This window comes from Lissotriton helveticus, chromosome 4_1, assembly GCF_964261635.1.
Source record: "Lissotriton helveticus chromosome 4_1, aLisHel1.1, whole genome shotgun sequence".
Taxonomy (NCBI): Eukaryota; Metazoa; Chordata; class Amphibia; order Caudata; family Salamandridae; genus Lissotriton; species Lissotriton helveticus.
Window position 1 is genome coordinate 1,252,723,089 of NC_136063.1, and position 25,096 is coordinate 1,252,748,184.

Sequence of the window (25,096 nt, forward strand, 5' to 3'; positions counted from 1 at the left end):
AGTTAGGGACGGAGACAGCACTTATTGCAGTCACAGAAGAAGCCAGGAGACTCTTAGATCAGGACGGCGCAGCAGCAATAATTCTGCTGGACCTTAGTGCCGCCTTCGACACTGTGAACCACAACATCCTGGCTGAACGTTTACAAAATCTTGGAGTGACAGGCCTGGCCATCACCTGGCTCCGTTCTTTCTTACAGGACCGTTCTTTCCAGTCTTTCTTTCCGTTCTGAGGGTATGGTCACATCCAATCAGTGGCCTCTGAGCTGTGGGGTTCCCCAGGGTTCCTCCCTTAGCCCCACGCTCTTTAATATCTATATGACGCCTTTGGCTGAGATAGTGCTTCCATTTGGAATAGAAATTGTGACCTACGCGGATGACACCCAGTTAGTGGTTGCGTTAAACCATCCCGCAGGGTCATCGTGTGATCTTGGCATCTATTTAGAGGCTGTAGCCAAGTGGATGGCACTATCCCACCTTAAACTGAACGGTGACAAGACGTAATTAATGCTTCTGGGTAACTCCTCCTCGTTGTCGCCGGCCCTCTCCTGGCCGCCCTGTCTCGGCACAATGCCCGCTCCCAAGCTTCAAATTAAGAGCCGTGATATATTGCTCGACAACTCCCTCTCCTTCAACTATCAAGCCACTAAGCTCTCTGCGACCTGCTTTGGCCTGATGAGGATGTTAAGGAAGATCCTTCCCCTACTTCCCTTCCTGGCCCGAAGGATTATGGTACAAGCCATCATCCTGTCCCGTCTAGACTACGGGAACGCACTGTACCTGGGCGCCCCGCAGGCCACCGTCAACAAATTACAAATAATTCAGAACTGTGAGGCCCGCATTCTCTTAGAGATCCCACGCTGACAGTCAGCAAGACCAGCCCTAAGGAAACTACACTGGCTGCCGATTCAGTCCAGAGTTCGATTCAAGGCCATGTGCTTGGCCCATGGTTCTACTTGGAAAACTGGACCTGCCATCACGCATTCCTTCGTTACAGCCTACCATCCAGCCAGGAAGCTTTGCTCCCGCTCGGCCTTCCTCGTAACTACGAGGAAGATCCACAGATCCAGAAGGGGTGGCCACTCCTTCTCCTGGAATGCCTCTATGCTGTGGAACTCACTACCTCCTGCTCTCCGCAGGGAACCCAACCTCCAGATCTTTCGCTGTCTCCTGAAAACTCATCTTTTCATGAACCCTTTCTAACCGGTTTCTCTCCGCCCTCCAGTCTGTCCGTCTATAGCGCTACGAGGCCTCAGGGTAGCATGCGCTTTACAAAAATCCCTTCATTCATTCATTCATATTTCCCCATTGGTTGTCAGAACCTTTGTCAGTCGACTTGAAGTGTTGTAAGTGAGTTAACATCAGAAATACATTCCAACTTGGTGAAGCCAATGTGACTCCACCATTAAGACCAAGAATCAATTAATTCAAATATGTATGGGCATATTTTAAAAAAGTTATCCAACCAGTATATACGCAAAGTAGGAATACATTAAAAAAATATAACAATATAGTTTGAAGACCAAAATGTGCCAGTAAGTCAAATCCTAATAAGATGAGATACAAAATAGTATCCTCATAGGCCTCTATCAGAAATCTAATACAAAACTATAAACCTTTTTCTAGCTAACAAGAAGTATTAAAACACACCTGTAGAAGAAAAAAATGAACACACTGGCAGCATTAAAACAAACATTTCCAATCAAGGCCAAATATCAAGATAATTTCCCTCAAGAATCAATATGGATGCCTGGTACATTATCCATACTAATATAATAAAGAGAGAGCCCAAACCTTTGAGGCGGGTAATCTCAGGAACCACAGCACCAATCACAACACCCAATACAGCATTGGAAAGGGCAGTTGCAGCAGAAGGACATAGGCTATGCAGACGCCCACCATATACATTTAAAAGGAAAAAGAACCATGCCAGCAAAGTAGTCCCTTGTGGGCGTGTCTGCGTTGTGCTGTGGGCGTGTGCTGGGGGGCGTGTGGTACGTTCCGCCCTTCATGCCATGTCTCATATCGTGTGCTAATCCCACCCTGCTCCCTTTAAATACCCCTGCACCCCATAATCATAACCCACCCTTACTCCTTAAAATACCCCAACACCCTTATACACTAACCCATCTTAACCCTATAAATATACCCTGTACCCCAAAACCCAAACCTATCCCTAAACCCTAAAAATACCCCTGTGCCCCAAAACCCAAACCTAGCCCTGAACCCTATAAATACCCCTGTACCTCAAAACCCAAACCTACCCTTGAACCCTAAAAATACCCCTGTACCCCAAAACCCAAACCTAGCCCTGAACCCTAAAAATACCACTGTACCCCAAAACCCAAACTTACCCCTGAACCCTAAAATACCCCTGTACCCCAAAACCCAAACCTAGCCCTGAACCCTTAAAATACCGCTGTACCCCAAAATCCAAACCTACCCCTGAACCCTAAAAATACCCCTGTACCCCAAAACCCAAACCTAGCCCTGAACCCTAAAAATAACCCTGTACCCCAAAACCCAAACCTACCCCTGAACCCTAAAATACCCCTGTACCACAAAACCCAAACCTAGCCCTGAACCCCTAAAAATACCCCTATACCCCAAAACCCAAACCTAGCTCTGAACCCTTAAAATACCCCTGTACCCCAAAACCCAAACCTACCCCTGAATCCTAAAAATGCCCCTATACCCCAAAACCCAAACCTAGCCCTGAACCCTAAAACTACCCCTGTACCCCAAAACCCATACCTATCCCTAAACCCTAAAATACCCCTGTACCCCATAACCCAAAACTATATCTGAACCCTTAAAATACCCAAACACCCCAAAACATATACCTCAGTACCACAAAACATATACCCCTATACCCATACTTACCTTATCCAAACATTAAAAAAAAAACATGCTTTTACCATTCATGCATTTACAACGAATTTCGTTGTAAATGTATGCGTGGTAAAAGCATATAAAATGTAATGCCATGCGTTATAATGGCATTGCGGAGTCATGGTACTTTCGTAATGAAAGTATGCGGAGTGATGGTATGCGGAAAAAAAGTTGCTGAATAATCGGTGTTTACCCTTCCCCGGTAAGTACATTGGTTGCATCGCTGCCCACATCTCCAGCAACATACTCATATTTTTTCACCACCCATTTAAAAAATGCACAGGTCTCTCTCATTGATGGCCAGCACCGACGTACACTTTTAGAGACACCTCCCGCCACAAGTTCTAGAATTGCGAACTTTAGAGCTGGGGAGCTACGTTCGAATCTCGGCATCAGCTCAACATCCTGTGATTCCAGGCAAATCGCTTTGTCTCCCCGTGCCGACCACAAATGAATGTGTTCTTCTGTAATGTAAATTGTGCTCATGACGTGTTGTCGAGTTCGCACTATATAATATTGCAAGGAAAAATAAAGTAGGGAAACTCGAGTTCACACACTACTGAACGCGCACTCTTAAGTGCATCAGCAGTGCACTGTGAATCAGAGCGTTTCACAGGCCTGTCATAGATAAGAAATGCTAACTAAACGAAATCCTACAAAACAATATACTACTGGCCGGCAGCAATTCATACCCGGACAACGTCGGGACGGGCTGCTAGTGTTATATATAATGGAAGCAAATGTTAAATGTGAATATGCTAAAAACATGATTACATCAGTCAATTGATCAACTTGACACACTTATATATAAATCCTATAGGTTTACAGTGGTTACACAATTAATTTGTTAAATGTAATGCACACATTAATGAAGTTAAATCACACATTGAATATAAATGTTGTATATGAATATATAACTGTATATACATGACGTTTTTAGGGTGCAGCCTAAATTGCCCTGCACCACCTGAACCAGCACCCAGATCCAGCTGGAGTAAGCCCCTGTCCCCCAAGTGGTGCCCCTCAGATCCTGGACCCTTGGTGCTGCCTCAGTGGATCTAAATTGACGTTTTTGGACTCTTTGCGACCGCAAACGGGCCCGTGGACACCAAAACCTTGTTGCTCGCACTGCCAGCCAACGTGAAGTTCCATCAACCCAGCCCTTCGCAATACACCATAGGCAGTTCGTGGGGAAGGCCATCACAGAGCTCTGTCCCAACCGCACGTGCTACAGCAGTGACAGTCTGTGACACCCTACCTGCTCGTCGAGCTGCAACTACGACTATCTGCAACACTTCCCTGCTTCTCGCAGCCCCCTCCACTGTGATTGGGACTTTTTTGCTGGACTGACAAGGTAACTTTTTTACGCGAGACTAACCTGATCCCTGTATCCGAACTGAGCTCAAAATGCATATTTTCTAGTCTTGCCATTTGAGATTGTTAAGAATCCAAATACACAGATTGAAGTAAGTTCTGTATTTATTTATGCCAACACGAATGCTCCTACAGATGTCGGAGCGAACTACCAGTCAGCCCGAGGATCAGCTGATAACTGTCAGATGTGACAGTTCCAGCTGATGGCCTCACTGCCAGTCTGGTGTCCGCACAGGGACACTAGAATGCACACTTGGTACGGTGTCTGGGAGAGGACACAAGTATTATAAACACAACACATCTTCCCCCTTTAGGGAGAAGAGAACCAAACAGGAAACAAGAATGAGCATAAGGCTCCACTACCCACAAACATAGTCCTTAAGTTTAGCAGGCGGTCCCAACAGTCTTCCTGCTCTGCTTCTGTCAATTGGTTGTGCAGGTTCACACACCGGAATGGTAGGCAACTTGCGCCTGGCGCCTTCTGGTCTGGTCTGATCAGTTGAACAGTTCTCTGACATGGTGTCTTTGTGCATACAGCTTCCACTCCTCTCTTCTGAAGGCGCTGGCCATTCATCGTCGGATTCAGTGTCTGAAAAGTATTGTCTGACAACACAACCTTCCTGCACTCCAGGTTGTCCTTCAGTAGATTCAATGGGTGTATTGTCCACTGTCTCATCCACCGGATGTTTGTAGGCAGAAAGAGCTGAGAAGTGCCAGACCTTTCTATCACTTAAACGTGCCGAATTGCAATACACCTCCTGCACGGTCAGGGGTTTGGTGTACCTTTCTTGACCCTTGCCTATGTGTCCGCTCTTTTTCACTTTACAACATCTCCTGCCTTGATTACCACATCCTTGCATCCATGTTTGTTATCGTAGATGCTCTTGCTCTTGGATTGCGCTTGGGTTAGCCTCTCCGTCACTATTTTTGATGACCAGTGTACCCTGAGGGCAGTCTTAACCCAGCCCACATTGTCCTTGGTGAGCGGAGTCCGCCCCCGCATGAGTTCAAACGGACTGTGGCCTGTGGTCTCACATGGTGTTATCCTATAAGCCCACACCGTCTTCAGTATTTCCTTCTTCCAGTCCAGTTGGTTTGAATTGGCTATTTGAATGATACCTTTGAGGACTCTATTAAATCTTTCCACTGCTCCGTTACCAGCGGGATGGTAGAGTGAAGTTGTCTTGTGCTCAATGTTGTGCTTCGACATGTATTCTTTGAATAATTCAGATGTGAACTGCGCTCCGTTGTCACTCACTACCTGTTTGGGCAGTCCCTCGCACGTAAAGGTGTTCTTCCAGGAATTGGACCACATGCTGTGTGTCTGCTTTCTTTGCAATCCTTATTTCTGGCCACTTGGTGTAATGGTCAATAATGACAATTATGTATTGTTGTTCATTGTCACTGAGTACAGGTCCCATTATGTCAATGCCTATTCTCTCCCATGGCATGGATGGACATTGTATGGGATGGAGTGGCGGCTTGAAAGTTACTTGTGTCTTGTCAGAATCCATACATAACTTACAGTCTCTTACTTTCCTTTCCACATCCAGGCTAATACCTGGCCACTAATACATGTTCTTTACCCTGCTTTTGGTTTTTGCGATGCCTAAGTGTCCTTCATGGTATATTTCCAGTATTTCTTTCCTAAAAACTGTAGGTGGTACATATCTTCGGCTCCTCACCAGTAGTCCATCTTCCATAGATAATTCGTTTTTTACTTCCCAGAAGTGCTTCATTTGTTCATTTAATTTATTCTTGCTTGTCCAACCTTCTTTGATCATTTGTATTACTGTTTCAATGACTTTGTCTTTACTTTGTTCCATTTGCCACCTTTCCTTAGTTATTCCACTGGAACATTCCCATAAATTTGCTACACACGAATCATCCACTTCATTGGTCTCAGTGTTGGTTTTAGATTCTAATGGTATCCTGCTTAAAAAGTCCGCTACCACGTTCTTTACGTCTGGGACATATTGTATGTCATACAAGTAGTCGAACAGACGCTTTGAAATTCTTGCCAACCGTAGTGATGCTGTGTATAAACCGTTAGTGGTACGGTGTCCGGGAGAGGACACAAGTATTATAAACACAACCGAAATCTCGGCTAACTAACTGTTATAATCATTTAAATCTGCGTATTTTAGTTAGTGCTTGGTTGAAAGCATAGCCGTTACAGAAAAGGTCCAATGTATAATGAATATCTGTCACAAATATGATGTAAAAACAAATGAAGGTATAACAAGGTCCATATCTGAAATGGTTCAATCTGCACTCAATAACGGTCATGTACACGATGTTTAAACATACGATTGTCAACTATGTTCTTAACTGAATAATACACTGCTGTGTGCTCCAAAAAGCATAAGACAGTATCTTTAACATGTGGGACACTGGTATCATCTCGCTAGGATGCGTAACAACAGGGATCAACACTATCACCATTAGTGCCCCCTTCGATACTGTCCGCTTACGTGAGGTAATTATAAACGTATTAGCCCCTTTTAATTTTCCTGCAATAATTTCCGGCACCATCATTGGATTTGCCGACGGACGATCTGAATGGCAGAATGGTTGCCTAGCAACCATTGACGCGCAACGCCATCAGCATCCTTGTTCTCGTCAGGCCGGCTTTAACAGGTTGGACATTGACGAGGCGAACACTTACAGCGAGGAGCATTGCCGGTTTGAGCAAATCTCGCCGCCGGTCCTTTACATTCTGTCAGGATCACTCGAATTACTGTCGCGGGCCTATCCAAGCTATTATTAAGGTAAGAAGCTCCCCGCCTTGCCTTTGCCCAAATTAGCGCTTCTGTTCATTTTTAGTCCAGCGATCGATGGTTGATCATGTACCTTTTTCCTTTAGTAACAGCTGGAAAATGGATACCGATTATTCAAATACAACCCTCATTGGCAAATACAGGTACCACTGAGAGGTAAGCATTCTAAATATCACAAGACGCCCATTTTTATAAATTTAATCATTCTCCTTCATAATTTAAGCAGATAGAGTTGGGACTCCTGAGGCGGAAGCCGGGAATCCGAGGGCACAATCCTCTTTTAAAAATCTTGTTGTTACGCTTCATTTTCATTTTGTGTGCAATTTTTAAATATTCTCACTGTCACTCACCTTCCTCATTTGCTCTCCACGGGGGCTGACACGCTTCCAGGGGCCGATTTTGGGCTCTTTTGCGGTTGTGGGCTCAGACACTTGGGCGCAGAACCAAGGGCGCCATCTTGGGGAGTGGAGGTTGGCGGGCTAGTGCTGCGGGCGATTGAGGCCAGCATTGCATAAAAGACACTCATTTGCAAGCACTAAAGTGATAGAGTTGGGACTCCTGAGGCGTAAGCCGGGAATCCGAGGGCACAATCCTCTTTTAAAAATCTTGTTGTTACGCTTCATTTTTATTTTGTGTGCAATTTTTTAATATTCTCACTGTCACTCACCTTCCTCATTTTCTCTCCACGGTGGCTGACACGCTTCCAGGGGCCGATTTTGGGCTCTTTTGCGGTCGCGGGCTCAGACACTCGGGCGCAGAACCAAGGGCGCCACCTTGGGGAGTGGAGGTTGGCGGGCTAGTGTTGCGGGCGATTGAGGCCAGCATTGCATCAAAGACACTCATTTGCAAGCACTAAAGTGATAGAGTTGGGACTCCTGAGGCGGAAGCCGGGGAATCCGAGGGCACAATCCTCTTTTAAAAAGCCCGTCTGCACCCGTCCGCGCCAGTGCGGGCCTAGGGCCAGGAACTCTTCACATCCCCCCACATCCCATCATCACTTATCCGCGCGATTTACTCCTCCAATGGAGATTAGTTAGCAATCCCGCTTGTACCAACTCGCTTTTCCCAGAAAGACCTCACAGTCAGTGTAACTTCTGCCACTACTCCATGTCAGAGGGAAAGTCGATCCCCCTTGTTGTAACGCCCGTGACCGTGGCCCTATTGAACTGTAGGTCGTTGCCTAAACACGCGCTAGAAATTAATCTTCTTATTCAGGACCATGGACTTGATGTATTGTTCCTAACGGAAACTTGGCTATCACTAAACTCCGAGTCAGACATAGTCCAAGCTCTCCCCCAGGATATCTCATTCAGTTCCAAAATGGGCCAATGGCAAAGAGGGTGGAGTCGCCATCTTGTACAGAGACCACCTCTCCTGCAGGCTGGTAGACGGTGGTATTTTGGACTGTGAAAACGCGCATTTCACGGTTCAAATATCCCCTACTAAAACGCTTGCAGGACTGCTCGTGTACCGACCCCCGGGCGCCCTGGGACACTTCAGAAGTTCGCTATTGGAGACAGCTTTCTCTCTAGCTACTACCACAACCAACTTTGTACTTTTAGGAGATTTAAATCTCCACTTCGAAGATTCACTAGATAAAGTGGCAGGTGAATTAATACTCGATTTAAAATCTTATGACCTTCAGCTCAAAAGTTTACTTGCCACACATATTAAAGGGCATCTTCTTGACCCTATATTCACCAATATTCCATCTTTGGAGCTTAAGGAACCTTTTTCCGTCCCCTGGTCTGACCACTTTTTAATCCTATTTAGCTGGCAAATTACCATGGATACTCCTCGGCCCTCTGTATTGCGAAGTCAAGAAAGACTGTGGTCTAAACTTCGACTCGACGAATGGCTAAGTCTTCTGGAGCAAACTGCCCCTATACATGATCCAGATCCACTAGTGGCAGATAAAAACTTTACATGATGGGTCAAAAGCTCCCTTGACAGCACTCTACCCAGGAAAAGAGTGGAGAAAAAAAGTAGATCTTTTAAATCCCCTTGGTACACGGCAGAATTTAGGGACCAGAGGAAAGTATGCAAAAAACTAGAACGAGTGTGGAGAACAGACTGGGCCGAGAATAAAAATTCTGCATACAGATCAGCCATCAGGACCTACAAAGCCTCTCTTAAAGCTGCCCAGGCTGCATTTTTTGAGGAAAAAATTCGAGCCTACTCAAATTCTTCGAGAGAGACGTTTCGAATAGTGAAGGAACTTCTGAAAGTTCCTGACCCACCCCTGCCCCTGACATCTCAGGGTCAAGATGTTATCTACTTGCGGAATTTTTCTAGACTAAGATCCAAAACATCTTAAAAAGCCTACCTCAACGTGATCATCTGTCTGAGCCTAGCACTCCTAGAATGCCATGGAGTGGACCAGTTCTGGATTTTGTTCTCCCTGATCACTGGGGAGGAATTCCAGAAAATGTTGGGCCCAATAAAAAGCGGCTCCCCGAGCGATCCCGCACCAATGCATGCTATGAAATTAGTGGCGTCAACCATTACCCCACTAGCCACTGACCTAATTAACTCCTCCTTTTCCCGAGGTACTGTCCCACCCAGCTGGAAAAAGGCCACAGTAAGGGCCCTATTAAAGAAGCCACAGCTGGATCCATCGGAGATGGCCAACTACTGACCCATCTCGCTTCTGCCAGGGATCAGTAAGATCGCAGAGAAATTTGCTAACCAGCAACTGTCTGCCTTTTTAGAAGCAGGCAACCTCCTGCGCAGATCTCAGACAGGCTTCCGTCCTGGGCAGGGCACGGAGACCGCCCTAGTTGTGGTGGTTGAGGAGGCAAGGCAGATCCTGGATTCCGGAGGATCAGCAGTGTTGATCCTCCTGGATTTAAGTGCGGCCTTTGATACGGTTTATCATCTTATCCTCACCCGGCACCTCAGTGGTTTGGGAGTTATGGGTTTGGCTCTGGCATGGTTGGAATCCCTCCTTAATAACAGAACTTTTCAGGTCTCGGAAGGCAACATTCGCTCTAAATCTATCCCTCTCCAGTGTGGTGTGCCACAGGGCTCATCCCTGAGCCCGACACTTTTTAATGTTTATATGTCCCCACTGGAAGATGTGGTTTCCCCTTTTGGGATTAAATTAGTCACCTATGCAGACGACACACAATTGGTTGTCTCACTTAAACAATCTGAACATTGCTCCGAGAACCTTAGATCCTGCCTATCAGAGATCTTTGGCTGGATGAATGATTCCCTGCTCAAGCTAAATGGGGATAAAACGGAGCTTATGATCCTGGGACATAAGTCAGCCCCCATCTCCAGTCTTATGTGGCCCACGTGCATGGGAACAATTCCCACCCCTAAAAGGGAAATCAAAAGCCTTGGGCTCTGGCTGGATCAAGATCTCTCGCTTAAAGCCAAGGCAAAGAAAACTGCCGGTGTGTGCTTTGGGTTACTCCGTACAGCGCGGAAAATTCTTCCCCTACTACACTACCTCCCCATTCCAGGAAGCTCCTTATACAGGGCCTAGTCCTGTCCAGGCTGGACTATAGTAACGCCCTATATTTGGGGGCCCCCGAAGCCACTATAAAAAGATTACAACTGGTCCAGAATGCAGCAGCTAGATTGTTAACCGGATCATCATCCAAGCTCTCAGCCAAACCCGCCCTTCGCTACATTGGTTGCCAATAAGGGAGAGAGTTCAGTTCAAATCCCTGTGCATTATGCACAAATGCCTACAGGGCAAGGGCCCTCCCATCATGAGAAGTTTGGTAGGCCCCTACAAAGCAAACAGGGCTTTTAGGTAGGATCATCTGTATCTGGCCTGTGTTCCCAGAATAAAGAAGACTCGCACAGGAGAACGGCGTTTTGCCGTCAACGCCGCGACACTCTGGAATTCCCTCCCCTTAAAGATTCGTACTGAACCCAGCCTTCAGAAGTTTCGTGGGGCTCTAAAAACCTTTCTCTTTTCCGAGGGCTTCTTGATTTTCCACTTTCTCTTGGTAATCCTGACTCACAGCGCTGGGACGCCCATGGGTAGCCATGCGCTCTATAAATCCGTTTTCATTTCATTCATTCATTTCATTTACATCGTATTTGTGACAGATATTGGTTGCACATTGGACCTTTTCTCAATACCAGCTCTGCTTACAAGCATTAATTGAAATACGTAGATTTAACTAATTATGACAGTTAGTTTGCAAAGATCTCAATTAGCAAGGTTAGAGTCAAAAGGTCAGATAACTACATTGCAATTGGGCCTACTAAGCTTGTAGTGGAACTTGTGGACACGCTGTACCCAGTCAAAAGATCTGGGTTTAATCCATCACTGTTCTTTAGCCCACTCTGCCATCCCAGTTCAGACATGGCCATATGCAAATCAGTCCCTTGCTCACTTTGCCACTGGATTCAAGCAAGCCTGGCTGAAGACGGCTGCAATGCCAGAAACCGGTCCTAGGAAGCTTGTTTCCGGTCCAAGGAAGGCATGGCTTGGCAGTTCGGGCTGGACTGTTCCCTTGAGGCACAGGGTCAGACTGATTTGCATATGGCCATGTCTGAACTGGGGTGGTAGAGTGGGCTAAAGAACGGTGATGGATTAAACCCAGATCTTTTGACTGGGTGTGAGTGTTTGATTGGTTCAGATGCTCCGTCCATCACCACCCCCTTTTGTACCGTAAGGTGTCCCATTTGTCTGGTGGTTTCCTCAATCTCATTCAACCCATTTTGTAGTGCGTAAAGTGAATGTATTCATCGACATTCTTTGTAGTTCATTGAGTGTGTGATGGACCCACCCCTTGGATTTGTGTGTATCTTTTCCAAAACCCACCATTTCATATTGTTGGGTGTGTGGTTATGTGTGGTAAAGTGTTCCACTAGGGGGGCCCCTGTTGTTTTACACCTTATCCGACTCATGTGCTGCAAGATTCGTGTTTTAACTGTTTGCGTGGTTTGGCCCACGTAGATTTTGGCGCAAGGACACAGGATGGCATATATCAAATTTGTGCTATTGCAGTTTGTGAAGTCTGACAATTTATATGTCCTGTTGTCATGCGTGAAATCAGTTCCCTCCTGACACAGGTCACAGGCCTTGCAAGATCCACACTTATGGTGGCCTGTTATAGGTGGTAGACCAACATAATTCCTTAGAACTGGTCATTTATGAGGCTCCAAGAAAGCCTTCACCACTCTATCCTTCACATTCTTTCCCCTTTTGAAGGCAAAGATGGGTTTCTCGGTGGTTCGGAGTACTCCTGCAATTAGATTCCAGTATTTCAGTATGATCTTCTTCACCTCACTACTCTTTGTGTTAAACGTTGTTACACAGACGATGTTGTTTATGTCTACTCTCTTTTCTTTCACTTCCAAAGTCTGCTCTCTGGGGCAGTACCATGCCCTTTTCTTTGCACACTTCAAAAGGTTCTTCGGGTAACCCCTCTCCTTAAGGCGGTTGGTTAACACCTCTTTTCTGTCAGTGCCGTTTCTCCTTATCCGGAGGTATTCCCCATAGGGCCAATTGTCCCTCAAGTTCCACGGGTGATGTGATCCATACATCAAAAGTGTATTCCTCTCCAAGGGTTTTCGATAGAGATCACAATACAGTCTTCCCTCTTCTGTTTTAAAGGTGAGGTCCAGGAAGTCTATTGTTTCCGTACTACTGGCCATGGTGAACTGTATGTTGCTGCTCCTCTGGTTTAACCACCCATGGAATTCCTCCAGTTCTTTTTGTTCACCATCCCAAATCATGATCACATCATCGATGTATCTCTTCCATACCCCGATTTGGTTGAGGTATGGGTTTGTGTTGTTGTACAAGTGCTCTTCTTCGTAGCTACCCATAAAGATATTTGCCAGACTAGGGGCATAGGTGGCCCCCATCGCCACTTCCTTGCACTGAAAATAGAATTGTTTTTCAAAGACAAAATAGTTTTCCTCATTGCTATCTCCAGTAGCGTGATAAGAAAAGAGGTGGGTATCCAATTTGGTCTTGGCCTCAGATCAAGCACCGTTCTGATTACTTGGATTTAAAGGATTATAACAGTTAGTTAGCAACAGGGATCAACACTATCACCATTAGTGCCCCCTTCGATACTGTCCGCTCATGTGAGGTAATTATAAACGTATTAGCCCCTTTTAAATTTCCTGCATTAATTTCCGGCACGATCATTGGTTTTGCCGATGGACTATCTGAATGGCAACGGGGTTGCTTAGCAACCGTTGACGCGCCACACCATCAGCGTCCTTGTGCTCGTCAGCCCGGCTTTAACAGGTTGGACATTGACGAGGCGAACACTTACAGCAAGGAGCATTGCCGGTTCGAGCGAATCTCGCCGCCGGTCCTTTGCATTCTGTCAGGATCACTTGAATTACTGTTGCGGGCCTATCCAAGCTATTATTAAGGTAAGAAGCTCCCCGCCTTGCCTTTGCTCAAATTAGCGCTTCTGTTCATTTTTAGTCCCGCGCTCGAGGGTTTATCATGTACCTTTTTCCTTTAGTAACAGCTGGGAAACTGATACCGATTATTCAAATACAACCCTCATTAGCAAATACAGGTACCACTGAGAGGTAAGCGTTCTAAATATCACAAGACGCCCATTTTATACATTTAATCATTCTCCTAGAATTTAAGCCTACTAAGGAGCACTAATCAGGCTTCTTTCTTCTGAAATAGGACTCAACATTGCAGGAGTCTTTTACCAGCAAACATCAATCTTCACAGGTTAGCCCGGCTGAGCTTACTAGGAGGTGAGTTGCATGCAAATAGGCTATTCATTATGGTCTTCCTGAACCATATGACCAAGAATCCAAACCTGACAGTTGTCCTTTTTAATCACTAGGCTGCCTCCCACCCCCACCTACCCCATACAGTCCTGATGAAGACCCACATCTCCCCTTTTTTCCCCTTTATCTCTCACTAATACTGGAAATTGACATTGTATATTTTGTATACTGCACTGGCACAAATTGCGCTGAGCTCCAACTGTCACAAATTTAACACCTTGCCCACCACTGTATAGTATTGACAGCCTTTTATGTCTTCAAATGAAAGAATTTTTAAATGAAGTTAATTCATATTCAGCCTGATTCATGTACGGGCCGTTTTGCGTGGCCCTAATAGCGAATCATAGCGACTCGCTATTGAGGAAACGCAAAACGGCATTCATGTACTTATCTGAGAAAAAATAGCGACTCGCATGCGGGCGCTAAAGCCGTTAGCGACCCACCAAAAACGCAGAATAATCGCTATTTCCGGCTACCTGCGAACGGGAATTGCGACTCGCAATCCCGATCGCACGAGATTGCGCTCGCAATCCCGATTGCACGGGATTGCGAGTCGCATTCTCGCGGGATCAGGAAAACGGGAAGACGCATTCCGAGCACCGTGATGACATCACAACCAGGAAGCAGCCAAATCCCACCCCCAAACACCACAGTGACGCCAACTGTCGACTGTCCACGACGGAAAGCTGCCACCAACTCGCCGTTTGCGCATCCCGACCCCGCCGAAATAGCGACCGCTATGGCAGAGGACCAGCAGGCAGGACCCAGCAACAGCGCTGGCCGAAAGCGCAAATTGAAATTTTCGGAACAGGAGCTGGAGAACCTCATAGAGGGTGTGGTGGCCAACCACGACCAGCTGTTTGGTGCAAACTCCCGGAGGGTCCCGGAGCAGGAGAAGAGGAGAATCTGGGTGGGGATTGCGGCAAGTGTGAACTCAGTGGGAGTTGCGGACAGGTCCCTTGAGGAATTAAAGAAGCGGTGGTACGACCTCCGAGGGCGTGCCAAGGAGAGGGTTGCGGAGCGCCTTGGTGAGGCATCAGGCACCGGAGGAGGTGGCCCGACTGTCCCACCCAACACCCCCCTGGAGGACCGGGTAGAGGACACGTTGGAGAGGGAGGCGTGTGTTGGCGTCACCCCTCTGGACTCCTCCCGCCCCACCCAAGACACCCAAGGTAAGTGGCATGCGACTGCGACCCTGTCCCTATGACCGCCCATGACCAAATAGGCTCACTCATTGGCCCTTAGTCATGCCGTGCATCAGGAAATGCCCTGAAGCATTGTGGGAGACGTTGTATGTCCACAATGTAGTACTACCACAATGCGGCCCGAAAGGTTCCAAAGTGCGCAAATACACAGCCACCCAGGGAATGACACCCAGCATGCATGTAACATCTGCACGTCTGTCAGTCACATGCACCTAATGAGTATCCACTTACCCTCACAGGTGCAGGAGATAGCAGCGACAGTGAGAGGCTGCTGATCGACGAGGAGGCCCAGGAGGAGGAATCCCTACCTGCCACCCAGCCACCAGCCCCTGCGCCAGCGCCATCACCAGCAGCCAGGCCACCCACCACACCTGCCGCATCCGCCTCAGGCCCACCGGCTGCCAAGTCCAGGCCACCCACCTTGCCTGCAGCATCCGCCTCAGGCCCACCGGCTGCCAAGTCCAGGCCACCCACCTTGCCTGCAGCATCCGCCTCAGGCCCACCGGCTGCCAAGTCCAGGCCACCCACCTTGCCTGCAGCATCCGCCTCAGGCCCACCGGCTGCCAAGTCCAGGCCACCCACCTTGCCTGCAGCATCCGCCTCAGGCCCACCGGCTGCCAAGGCCAGGTCACCCACCACACCTGCCGCACCTGCAACACCAGCTGCTGCAAGACCTGCAGCTCGTCCACCACCATCTGGGCCAGCCACATCGGCTACACAGCGGCCGACCACCAGGAGGGGCAATGGCCACTTCCACGCATGCATGAGTGTGGAGCGGCGCATGCTGCGTTTACACCAGCGCCAGTCGCAGCAGCAGGGAGCCATCCAGCTCCAGCTGCAGAAGATCGGCCGCAATGTTGCGGGAGTGGGCGACAGGGTGGACCGCATGACGGCGGCCATTGACCGCATGACGACGGCAATGGAAGACAACACCGCTGCGCTGGTGAAGCACCGAAGTGTTGCTGGCAGGCGCCACCACCAGTTGCTGAGCCGGCTGACCACCAACAGCCGCTCCAATTATTCCTCGGCAAATGCCACCGCCCTGCTTGCGCGCCGCTCCTTAACCCAGCAGCACCAACTCGTCCAGTGCTGCGAAGATATCACCCGGGTGCTGGAGCACTTGACAACCGCGGTCACCGCACTGCACGCACCTGTGATTCCGGCAATTGTGGGGGGTGATGATGCTAGTGAGGGTACCTCTAGTGTCAGCAGCCACTCTGCCACGCAGGCCCCCCCACCTAGGCGCAGCGCAAGGGCTGCCCCACCTCCAGCTGCCCAGGAAGAGGAAGAGGCTCCCAGGCGCCAGCAACTTGTGCGCCGGAGACGGCAATGACATTGTGACAGGGACACAGACGCAGGCTGAACTTAAGCCTGCAATGGAGCGTCCCATGCAGTATGCATGAATACTGCTTTTTGTATATAGTTATTACGAACACCCATTTATATTTTTTGTGATTCAAACAAATACATTTATTTTGGTGCACACATACGCCTTGTGTAATCATTACAGTTTGCATGCAATTGTGATATGTGGGGTGGGGGAAGGGGGTGGGCTAGAAATTGTTAGCTGTGATGTGGTTGCGACGTCTGTGGCCTTCAGCTGGGTTCTCCCCGCGTGCATGGTGCGCATGTGCTGGTGGCCGGTCGTCCCCCTCAGATTCACTGCCTGAGATGTCAACAGGTATCCGGCGCTTGGTTGCAATGTTATGAAGCATTGCACAGACAGCCACAATGCGGCAGCACGCTGCAGGACTGTAATACATGGCCCCACCTGTCTTGTGCAGTATACGGAACCTGCTCTTGAGCAGGCCAAATGTCCTTTCAATACAGTTCCTTGTCCGGATGTGCGCAACATTGTAGCGGCGTTGCTGAGGTGTGGCAGGGTTGAGGTAAGGGGTCAGGAGGTATTCCCGTAGGGCGTAGCCACTGTCACCTGAATGAGAGGAGCAGATGTTGATTGCCTGTGCAGCGCAGTTACTTCATAGCAATGTGACATTGTCGACAAAGTGTACTTACCAAGTAGGTGTCCTTCCCCAAACTCTCCCCTGAGCAGTCGTGTGTGGAGTCCGCTATGCCTGAAGATAAAGGAGTCATGGGTACTCCCTGGGTACTGGGCCACAATGTCAGTGATGATGGTCTTGGCATTGCAGACCATCTGTATGTTGAGGGAGTGGTAGGACTTCCTGTTGCGGTACATATACTCCGTGCCAGCTGGTGGGCAGATGGCGACGTGGGTACAGTCTATGCAGCCAAGGACATGGGGAAAATGGGCAACATTATAAAATTGTAGTTTTGTGAGGTCCAAATCCTGTTGGCTGGTGGGAAATGTGATGTGCTGGTGGAGCTGGGTGAGCATGGCGTCAACAAAAGTGTGGAGGCAGCGTGACATGGTGGGCTGGGAAATCCCCCCAGCAGCGGCTACTATGCCCTGGAAACTGCCGGATGCCAGGAGGTGCAGGCTGCACAATACCTGCACATGTGTGGGCACAGAATTGTTTCGCCTTGTTGGGTGCTGCATGATGGGGTCGAGTTCTTGTATCAGCCAGGTGATCATTTCCCCATTCAGCCTGTATTTGGCATAAATCTGTTCTCTGGTTTGCCCCAGCAAGGTGACCCGCTGCCGGTAAATCCGTGCCTGCCTCATGCGTCTCCTCCGTGCTGCTCGCTGTAGCCTTCGCCGCCTCACCACCATGTACATCCCAGGCATTGTGGAACGCCTATTGCTGCTGCTGAATGTCCTTATGTGTGATTGGTCAGGCCTGGACCTGTTGGTGATTGGCTAACAGTTTTTCAAAATTTGGTTAATCATGGCTTTTATGGTTACCACCTGCTTTGAGTTGTCCTTAAATTGCGCCGCGCTAATGTGCGATTTAGCGATTTTTTGCTAATGTATTTCTTTCATGAATGCCGATTGAGACAGTATTGCGTTTCGCTATTCAAATCGCAGATTCCGTGGTTGGTCGCTATTTCATTTTCGCTAATGCTCGACTTCCCGGAGTCTGCGACTTTTACAGCGTAATCGCTATTCCGCTCGCTATTATTTTTTAGCGATTTCGCTATTTCGTACATGAATGCCGATTCCATGTTTTGCACCCGCAATTGCGTTTTCGCTGCCATTGCGGGCGCTATTTCGCTTCATGAATCAGGCTGAAAGTATCTTGCAATATCGCAAATGGTTTGGATTCTCATCTTCTTTCATTTTATTTAATAATTAAGCTTTGATTTTGTCATTCTACAATGATTGAATAATATTGTGTGCAAGACTAGGAGATGAGTAAAGAAATTTAGTGCGCCTGAATGAGCCAATTGTTTACAATAACTGTATTACTGCCCAGGTTCATAGGGATACTGGGTTACCCTATTTTGTAACTTAACTTAATTAATAATAGCCTGCACAATTAATTCAAAGATTCAGCAACAAGTTTTTTTTACCAAGGTATTTTAGAGACTGGGCAGTGTGTAATTTCGAAAGGAATGTGGACTCAGCAAGGTTAAATATACCCATTGCCACGTTGTGTGTGTTGATAGGTTTGTAAGGGGGAATTGCAGGAAATATCACCTACTGATTTGGATCAAATGTTGCTTAGAGGTAAAGGATTGTAACAAGATTCATTAAATAGAAGGAAGAGTAGAGTTACTTGCAGTATCTTACCTATAGCCCTGCTGAATAATTAGTTGCATGACCCCCAGCGTTGATATTTGAAATGGCTGGGTGAACTTCGGTGGGCGAGGAGTAGCCTAAAGATTAAGAGTACAAGTGGAATGTATTGATAAAATTGTCTGAAGAAGAAAAAGTGAGATAACTAAAATAAATCCCTCAAAGTCAATAAGTTATATCATGAGATTTTGACCGTGTATGTTGAGTCCTGATGAAGCAGATACATATCTACACCGTGAAACACATTTTGGCTGTTCTTCTAGTTACAGTTGTTTTTCCTCTGTTTGGGAATCATACTCGTTCTCCATGGAAAATCTAGTAGACATTGTGGACTGTGTTCTCTTCCTTCTGTTGTGAGGAACTGATCGATTGAGATTGAAAATATCACTATACTAGTGGTCTGGTCCTGCCTTCTTGTGGAAGGAACTGAAGCCAAGGATACCACCACCAAATTGGGCATGGTACACTAAATCCAAGAACTGTGAGTTCATTTCACTAGTTGCACTTTATTTTATTTTGATAAATGTGTGTGAGATTATGATGGTGAGTAAAGCGTTTTAAGATAACAATTTAAATAGTTTTGTAGTAATTGTGTGATATATAGTAAACGTTAGTAGCTATTTTCTGATAAATGGCATATTGTGATATATATTTAAAACAAAGGTGAATGTTGGTCTGGAAAAAAAGATTGAAATATAGAAACACAATGCTACCAACACCATGTTAGTATCTATCTTTGAACTATTTACTTGGCTCTTAGACAAATCTTAATGTTTGTTTACTAGGGCATTGTTAATACTTGGAACTGTTGTCTACCACAGTACTGTAGAATATCTGTTGACTATACATTACAGAAACTAACAATATATGCAGTGCTGGGACATTGACATGAGTGCCGTATGTGCTTCTGACCAAAGATGCTTCCATATTAATCTGTTTTATATCTTGTCAGGGTAGGACCATCATTTCCCTCGGTGTGAATGTTCAATCTCATTTGCAAAGTGGTATTCTTTAAATCATACCCATTTTTGATTAATATTACCACCTTTCTAGTAGCATTTTAAAAATATCCCAAATAAATATATAAATAAAAGGTTAATGGCCCAAAAAGCATTTAATGCACCATTGTGCCATAATTTTTGGAAAATAAAGAACTCACAGTTCACTGTAAAGAGCAATTTAAGTATTAGTACAGTTTAAGCAAAATTAGTAGGCCTAGGCGGAGTTTGCGGAGTTTCGCATAAGTGACCAAAAAACTCTGAAGCGTTCCGCAAAGTTTCGCAAGCGGCGGAATGTGCTACGTTGCTCCATTCACACAGATTTTTAGCGCCGGGTGTTTGTCCCGCACTGGAAAATCAGCCTGAACAGCACCATGCACAGAGCTAGAGGGCACTGCTTCTGCCACTCGAGTAGATGTTCTACTCGAGTGGCAGCTTCCTCAACATGAAAGGAAGGTTTCTCAATGCGAGCGGTCGCAACAATCCGCAACCGGCGGCTTTGAGAAATCTTGCTGGGAGGTAGTCTAGCTTTGGATTTTCCTCACTCACATTCACCAACTCAACATTGGCGAGTGCAGGCAAGGAAAGAAAACTCTGCGGAACTCTGTATCCTCCGCGGAGTGCGGAAAACTCCACAAACTCCGTGAACGGAGCGGAGTTCACCACCCATGCCTAAAAATTATCAGTTTTCCTCACTCATCGCTTTTTGAGAAATCCCATAAAATTAGTACCTCCCTGGTGTTATTTGCTAACAGGTTCCTGCTTTTTCTCAGGTTTATTTGGTCTGTTTAAGGAATACTGCGACATAGCTTTCTGGAGTGTATCAGTACATGTAAGAGTGGTGACTACCTTTTTTAAAATGTATTTGACAGTCTCTTTATGTTTTTTCTGTTGGAATCAACATCAGGGGCGCAGTTATCATTAGTGGAGCACGTGCGGTGACAATGGGGCCTACAGCATTCAGCAGACAACTGTTTTACTACTGAAAGTGAAGTAAAAGGTGGTATTTTTCCTTCTTTGCAATATGGACCACGCACCGTTACCACAGGAGGCTCTAACCGATCAGAAACCAACTGAAGTACTCTAAGGACTTTTGTTGATGATGGTAGCTTTCAGCATGTCATAGCATGATTAATGCTGTTGCCTAAAAATCCAGAACTGACCTAAAATCGCCATCCTAACATAGAGCCACACCTCTCCTACGAATTGTAAACATTCCCCTGCTGCCAACCTTTTTTGGCTTGGTAAATAATGGGGGAAACAACAGTAACTTTAAAAATGTAGTATACTATGTGGCATGGAGAGTCGTGTTATAAAATCGCAACCTAATAACTGTATTATACTTCCTTTCTCATGAAGGTACTTTGTTGCTGCTCTATATATGATAACTCTATTGCCAGTTGTTTGTTCAGTGATGCTGAGTATATCCTACAAGAACTGTTTCAAGCACGGGCCGTGGCTAACCGTGAACTCGCCGCTTGATTTGTGGTGCATACGGATTTTGGTGAGTTCAACACACCTGGCCAGCTGCCAGTACAATATAATTATGCACATTTTGAGTATCATGACCTCGCAGGGCCATCATTGTAAAATCGAGTTGTTCTTTATAATCCATTGTTTGCAGGGTTGTGTGGGGAATATGAACTACAAAAAAGCTGGGTATTTTGGAGTATATGTACAAGGCCCTAATGCCATCGAAGAGTCACTTTTTTTGACTCTCTGTTGGTGTAGCGCAATTTCCCATATTTACAAGGTGGCTCTAAGCCACTTTTTAAAAAAAACATATTTTATTGCATTTTCAGTTGGCATACGATATAACGTACACACGTCAGTGCTGCAATGCATAATTAAGTGATACATATATACTCTTAGCATTGTATGAGATGGGCACCATGTGCGTTGTGACAGCATGGATCACAAACCCAAAACAGGTACCAATAAAATAGAGGTTAAATAATCCCCAAACTCCCCGAACCCCCTCCAAGAACATTGGGTGGTCATGTTGTAGGCAGAGTTACAATCGGTAGGGTGTATGTGAAGTCTGGTGTGTCCCCGGAGGTATTTGATTAGATGTGGCCCGCTCACTCGGTGAACACTTAAAGAGGGGTGAAAGAGTAACCTGTGAGTGTATTCGGGCCTCACTACTAAACAAGCATTAGATGCTAGGCGTGGGTCCACTAGGCACTAGCAATGCCACCCCGCCCGTGAGTTTGCACCGTTAACCCCTCATAGGCGATGACCAGGTAGGTATCCCGCTTCCCGCTACTCATGCATCCAACACCTGTGTGCGAAACTTTTCAAGTAGTGTGTTCCGAACAAAGTATATTGGTTTCTTATGTAGGCCCCTATACTCCTCATGCCTCAGCGCTTCAGTTTCTGCTAAGCCCATCAGAAAACCTCCTCCCACCAGGTCTCTGCTGCTCTAGGAGCTTGTGAGGATTTCCAGCGCTTCGTAAGCAGTCTTCTAGCCAGTTGCAGAGAGAGGCCTATAAAGTGTTGCATCACTTTAGCAATTTTGGGCAGAGGAGATAGCCCCAGCATGCAGTGTTCTAGCGTGGACCAGTGGTGCAAGCCTGTCAGCTCTGATAGTGCATCCGAGACCCCTCCCCAGTACCTAATCAGAGAAAGGCAAGACCAAAGCATGTGTATTATTTTATTATTTCCACATTCTGCATCCTACAACGTGGGCACTCTGAGGTTGCTGCTGGGGACATTGCGTGAATTTTGTGCGGTGATTATATGCCCGCTGTAATATTGACAATTGAATCAACTTGAATTGTGTATTACATGAATTTTTTAGGGTTATTCCAAAATATAGGTCCATTTCCTGTCTGTGAGTTCCCTAGACAGGTCAGTTTCCCATTTGACTTTCAGGGGAGTGAGCAATATCATGAGGTGCTCCCTCAGACCACAATAGAGCCAACGTATTAGTGGCTCCCGTGCCCTACTGAATGCAGTGCCCGGAGTAATTCATAAGTAATGGGTTCTGTGTTATCCGATGCCCAATGTTTGAGTACATAACAGAGAGCGTGACTCAAGAACAACGAGTCAGGCAATCCATGAGGTTGCACAAGGTCTCGATGGGACATGAGGATGCCATCTGCAAACACCGAACCGACGGATGTATGATGATACAACGCGATCATTTAGATTGCGGTACATTACATCGCTGTTTTTACAACGCAAGTCGTAACGACTTGCGCTGGCGGGCGCTGGACTTAAGAATAGTGTGATTTACTATTCCAACTCCAGTCTAAGTACAGTAGGGAAGGTGTTGGAATAGTAAATCACACTATTCCTTAGTTTAGAGCACCCTCCAGTGCAAGTCGTTGTAACGACTTGTGTTATAAAAACAGCAATGTAAATGTATTGCGGTATTTTGACCGCGTTGTAAAGGTCGTTTTCCGAAGGCCACAGATTGGGCTGTTTAGGCGTATGGCACTCGTGTGTTGGTGTATTTTAGTGCTATTTTCCAATAGGGCAAGACTATGCGTAGCAAGAGTGAACACTTGTGTAATGCTGAGGACTCTAGACACACCAGTCTATGTAACCTTCCCTGCCGTAGGTGCGTGGTTGTGCATCCTATTTCAAACAAGTTATATCCTGCCAGCCAATATGATAATCATCGCAACTGCTCGGCTATATAATGGGTTTTTAAATCAGGGGCCCCCATTTCTCCCATGGATGCCGGCAGCTACAATTTAGATAGGCTAACTCTATGACGTCTTTTCCCCCATATGAGGTCAATCAATATGGTGTTCACAAGTTTAAATCCCAGGCCAGGACTACCATCAGGGGCATGAAATGATACAGTAAACGTGGTAACATCACTATTTTTGCCAATGCCAGCCTGCCTGCAATCGATATACATAACCTGACCCAGATGGACACCTGAGATCTCAGTGAATTAATCGTATGTACAAAGTTACCTTCCAATAGATCTTGTGTTTCCTGGTATATCTGAATTCTGGGTCAGGGGATGGTGTATAACTCTGCGTAATAGTCGCGGAACACTGTATTAATCCCAACTTATTTTCTCACCAATCCTCGTGTGGATATAGCAAGTGACGAGATGGGTGTAGTGGATGGTAGTGGTCTGATTAAGTGAGCTGGTATGGTGCCCGACCTGTCAACCTCCGTTTTTATCCTTTATGTAAAGCCCTCTGGTCCATCAGACCTAGGTGCTCTAAAAGCTCAGCTTGTGAGATTCTGGCCTTGCGCAACTCAACAGCTTTTTGCTCGCTCTCAAGTGCTGCCACTTCCAGGGGGCCGAGCCTATCCTCCAGGATCACAAGGTCCCTAGTGACCTTGTGTCTAGCAACCACCACTGTGCCAAGCGAGTTGCCATGTACAACCACTTTAAAGGCTTCCCACTCTACTAGCGATGAGGAAGCTGTGTCTGCTTTCTCAGAAAAGCATGTAGTGATAGTTGTAGCCAGCTTTTCTCGAAACAGTGTAATCCAATATTGTGGCTGCAAGCGCCAAGTTGGCATGGGAGCAGAGACTCGACCCCAAGAGAGTGTAAGTTCCAGAGTGTTATGATCTGTTATTGTTTTGCCGAGATACATAGTGTGTGCGATGGAAGGGTGTAGGCATTGTATATAGAGGAACCTATCCAGACAGGAGTGTAGGGTGTGGGGGTGCAAGTAAAAGATGTACTCGCGTAGACCTGCATTAAAATCCCACCATAAATCTGATAGGCTCCACCCATTCACCCAGCGATGCAACTCTTTACACTTGTGGGAGAGGTGTGGCGCCGCGGCCAGGGCGACTGACGCTGGAATCTGGGGACCACGGTTCGATCCCCGGCTCCGGCGGCAGGTTAGCCCAGCACCATGTGACTCTGGGCAATAGCTCGCTTAATCTTCCCGACGGCCCCCAGCGCCTAGAGACCCTTACGGGTGATTGTGCGCTTTACAAATGTGGACTTTACAAATGTGGACTTTACTTGTGTACTGTACTTGTACCAGGAAGGGTGGATGTCAGCGAATTAGGTCTGTGTCCAGTACAACATTGAAGTCCCTTCCTAGAAGCCAGGGATATTGAGACCAATTCACTAGTGTGGCTAATTACTGGGCCAGGAATTCGACTTGGTACATGTTGGGTGCGTATATACATCCTAGGGCTATCTGCTCCCCATCTAGCGTACCCTTGAGTAAGACATAGCGACCCTGGGTGTCGATCTTGGCTTCAAGTACTCCAAATGGGACCCCAGCCCGCAACCAAAACAGCCGCACCTCGAGAGAATGCAGAGTAGGAGGTGTGGTATAATTGCCCACTCCATCTTTTACTATGTTTGTGAGCTTCAGAGGACACCAGGTGAGTTTCTTGCAGAAACACTATCTGCGTACGGCGTCTGTACAACTGAGTGAGTATTCTGTGCCTCTTATAGATTGAGCCTATACCCTGCACATTCCAAGTAATAAGGGTATAATCTTTGGTCACTAACGA

At 46.8% G+C, this 25,096-nt stretch overlaps 1 protein-coding gene across 1 annotated transcript in view; it reads left to right on the plus strand.

Moving 5' to 3' along the window:
- LOC144829057 (uncharacterized) overlaps nucleotides 1-25,096 on the plus strand; it is a 419,215-nt gene that overhangs the window by 255,444 nt on the left and 138,675 nt on the right. Inside the window, exon 4 of the mRNA XM_078687804.1 lies at nucleotides 21,005-21,149. Coding sequence (XP_078543930.1) covers nucleotides 21,005-21,149 — 145 coding nt within the window. The remainder of the gene's footprint in view (nucleotides 1-21,004; nucleotides 21,150-25,096) is intronic.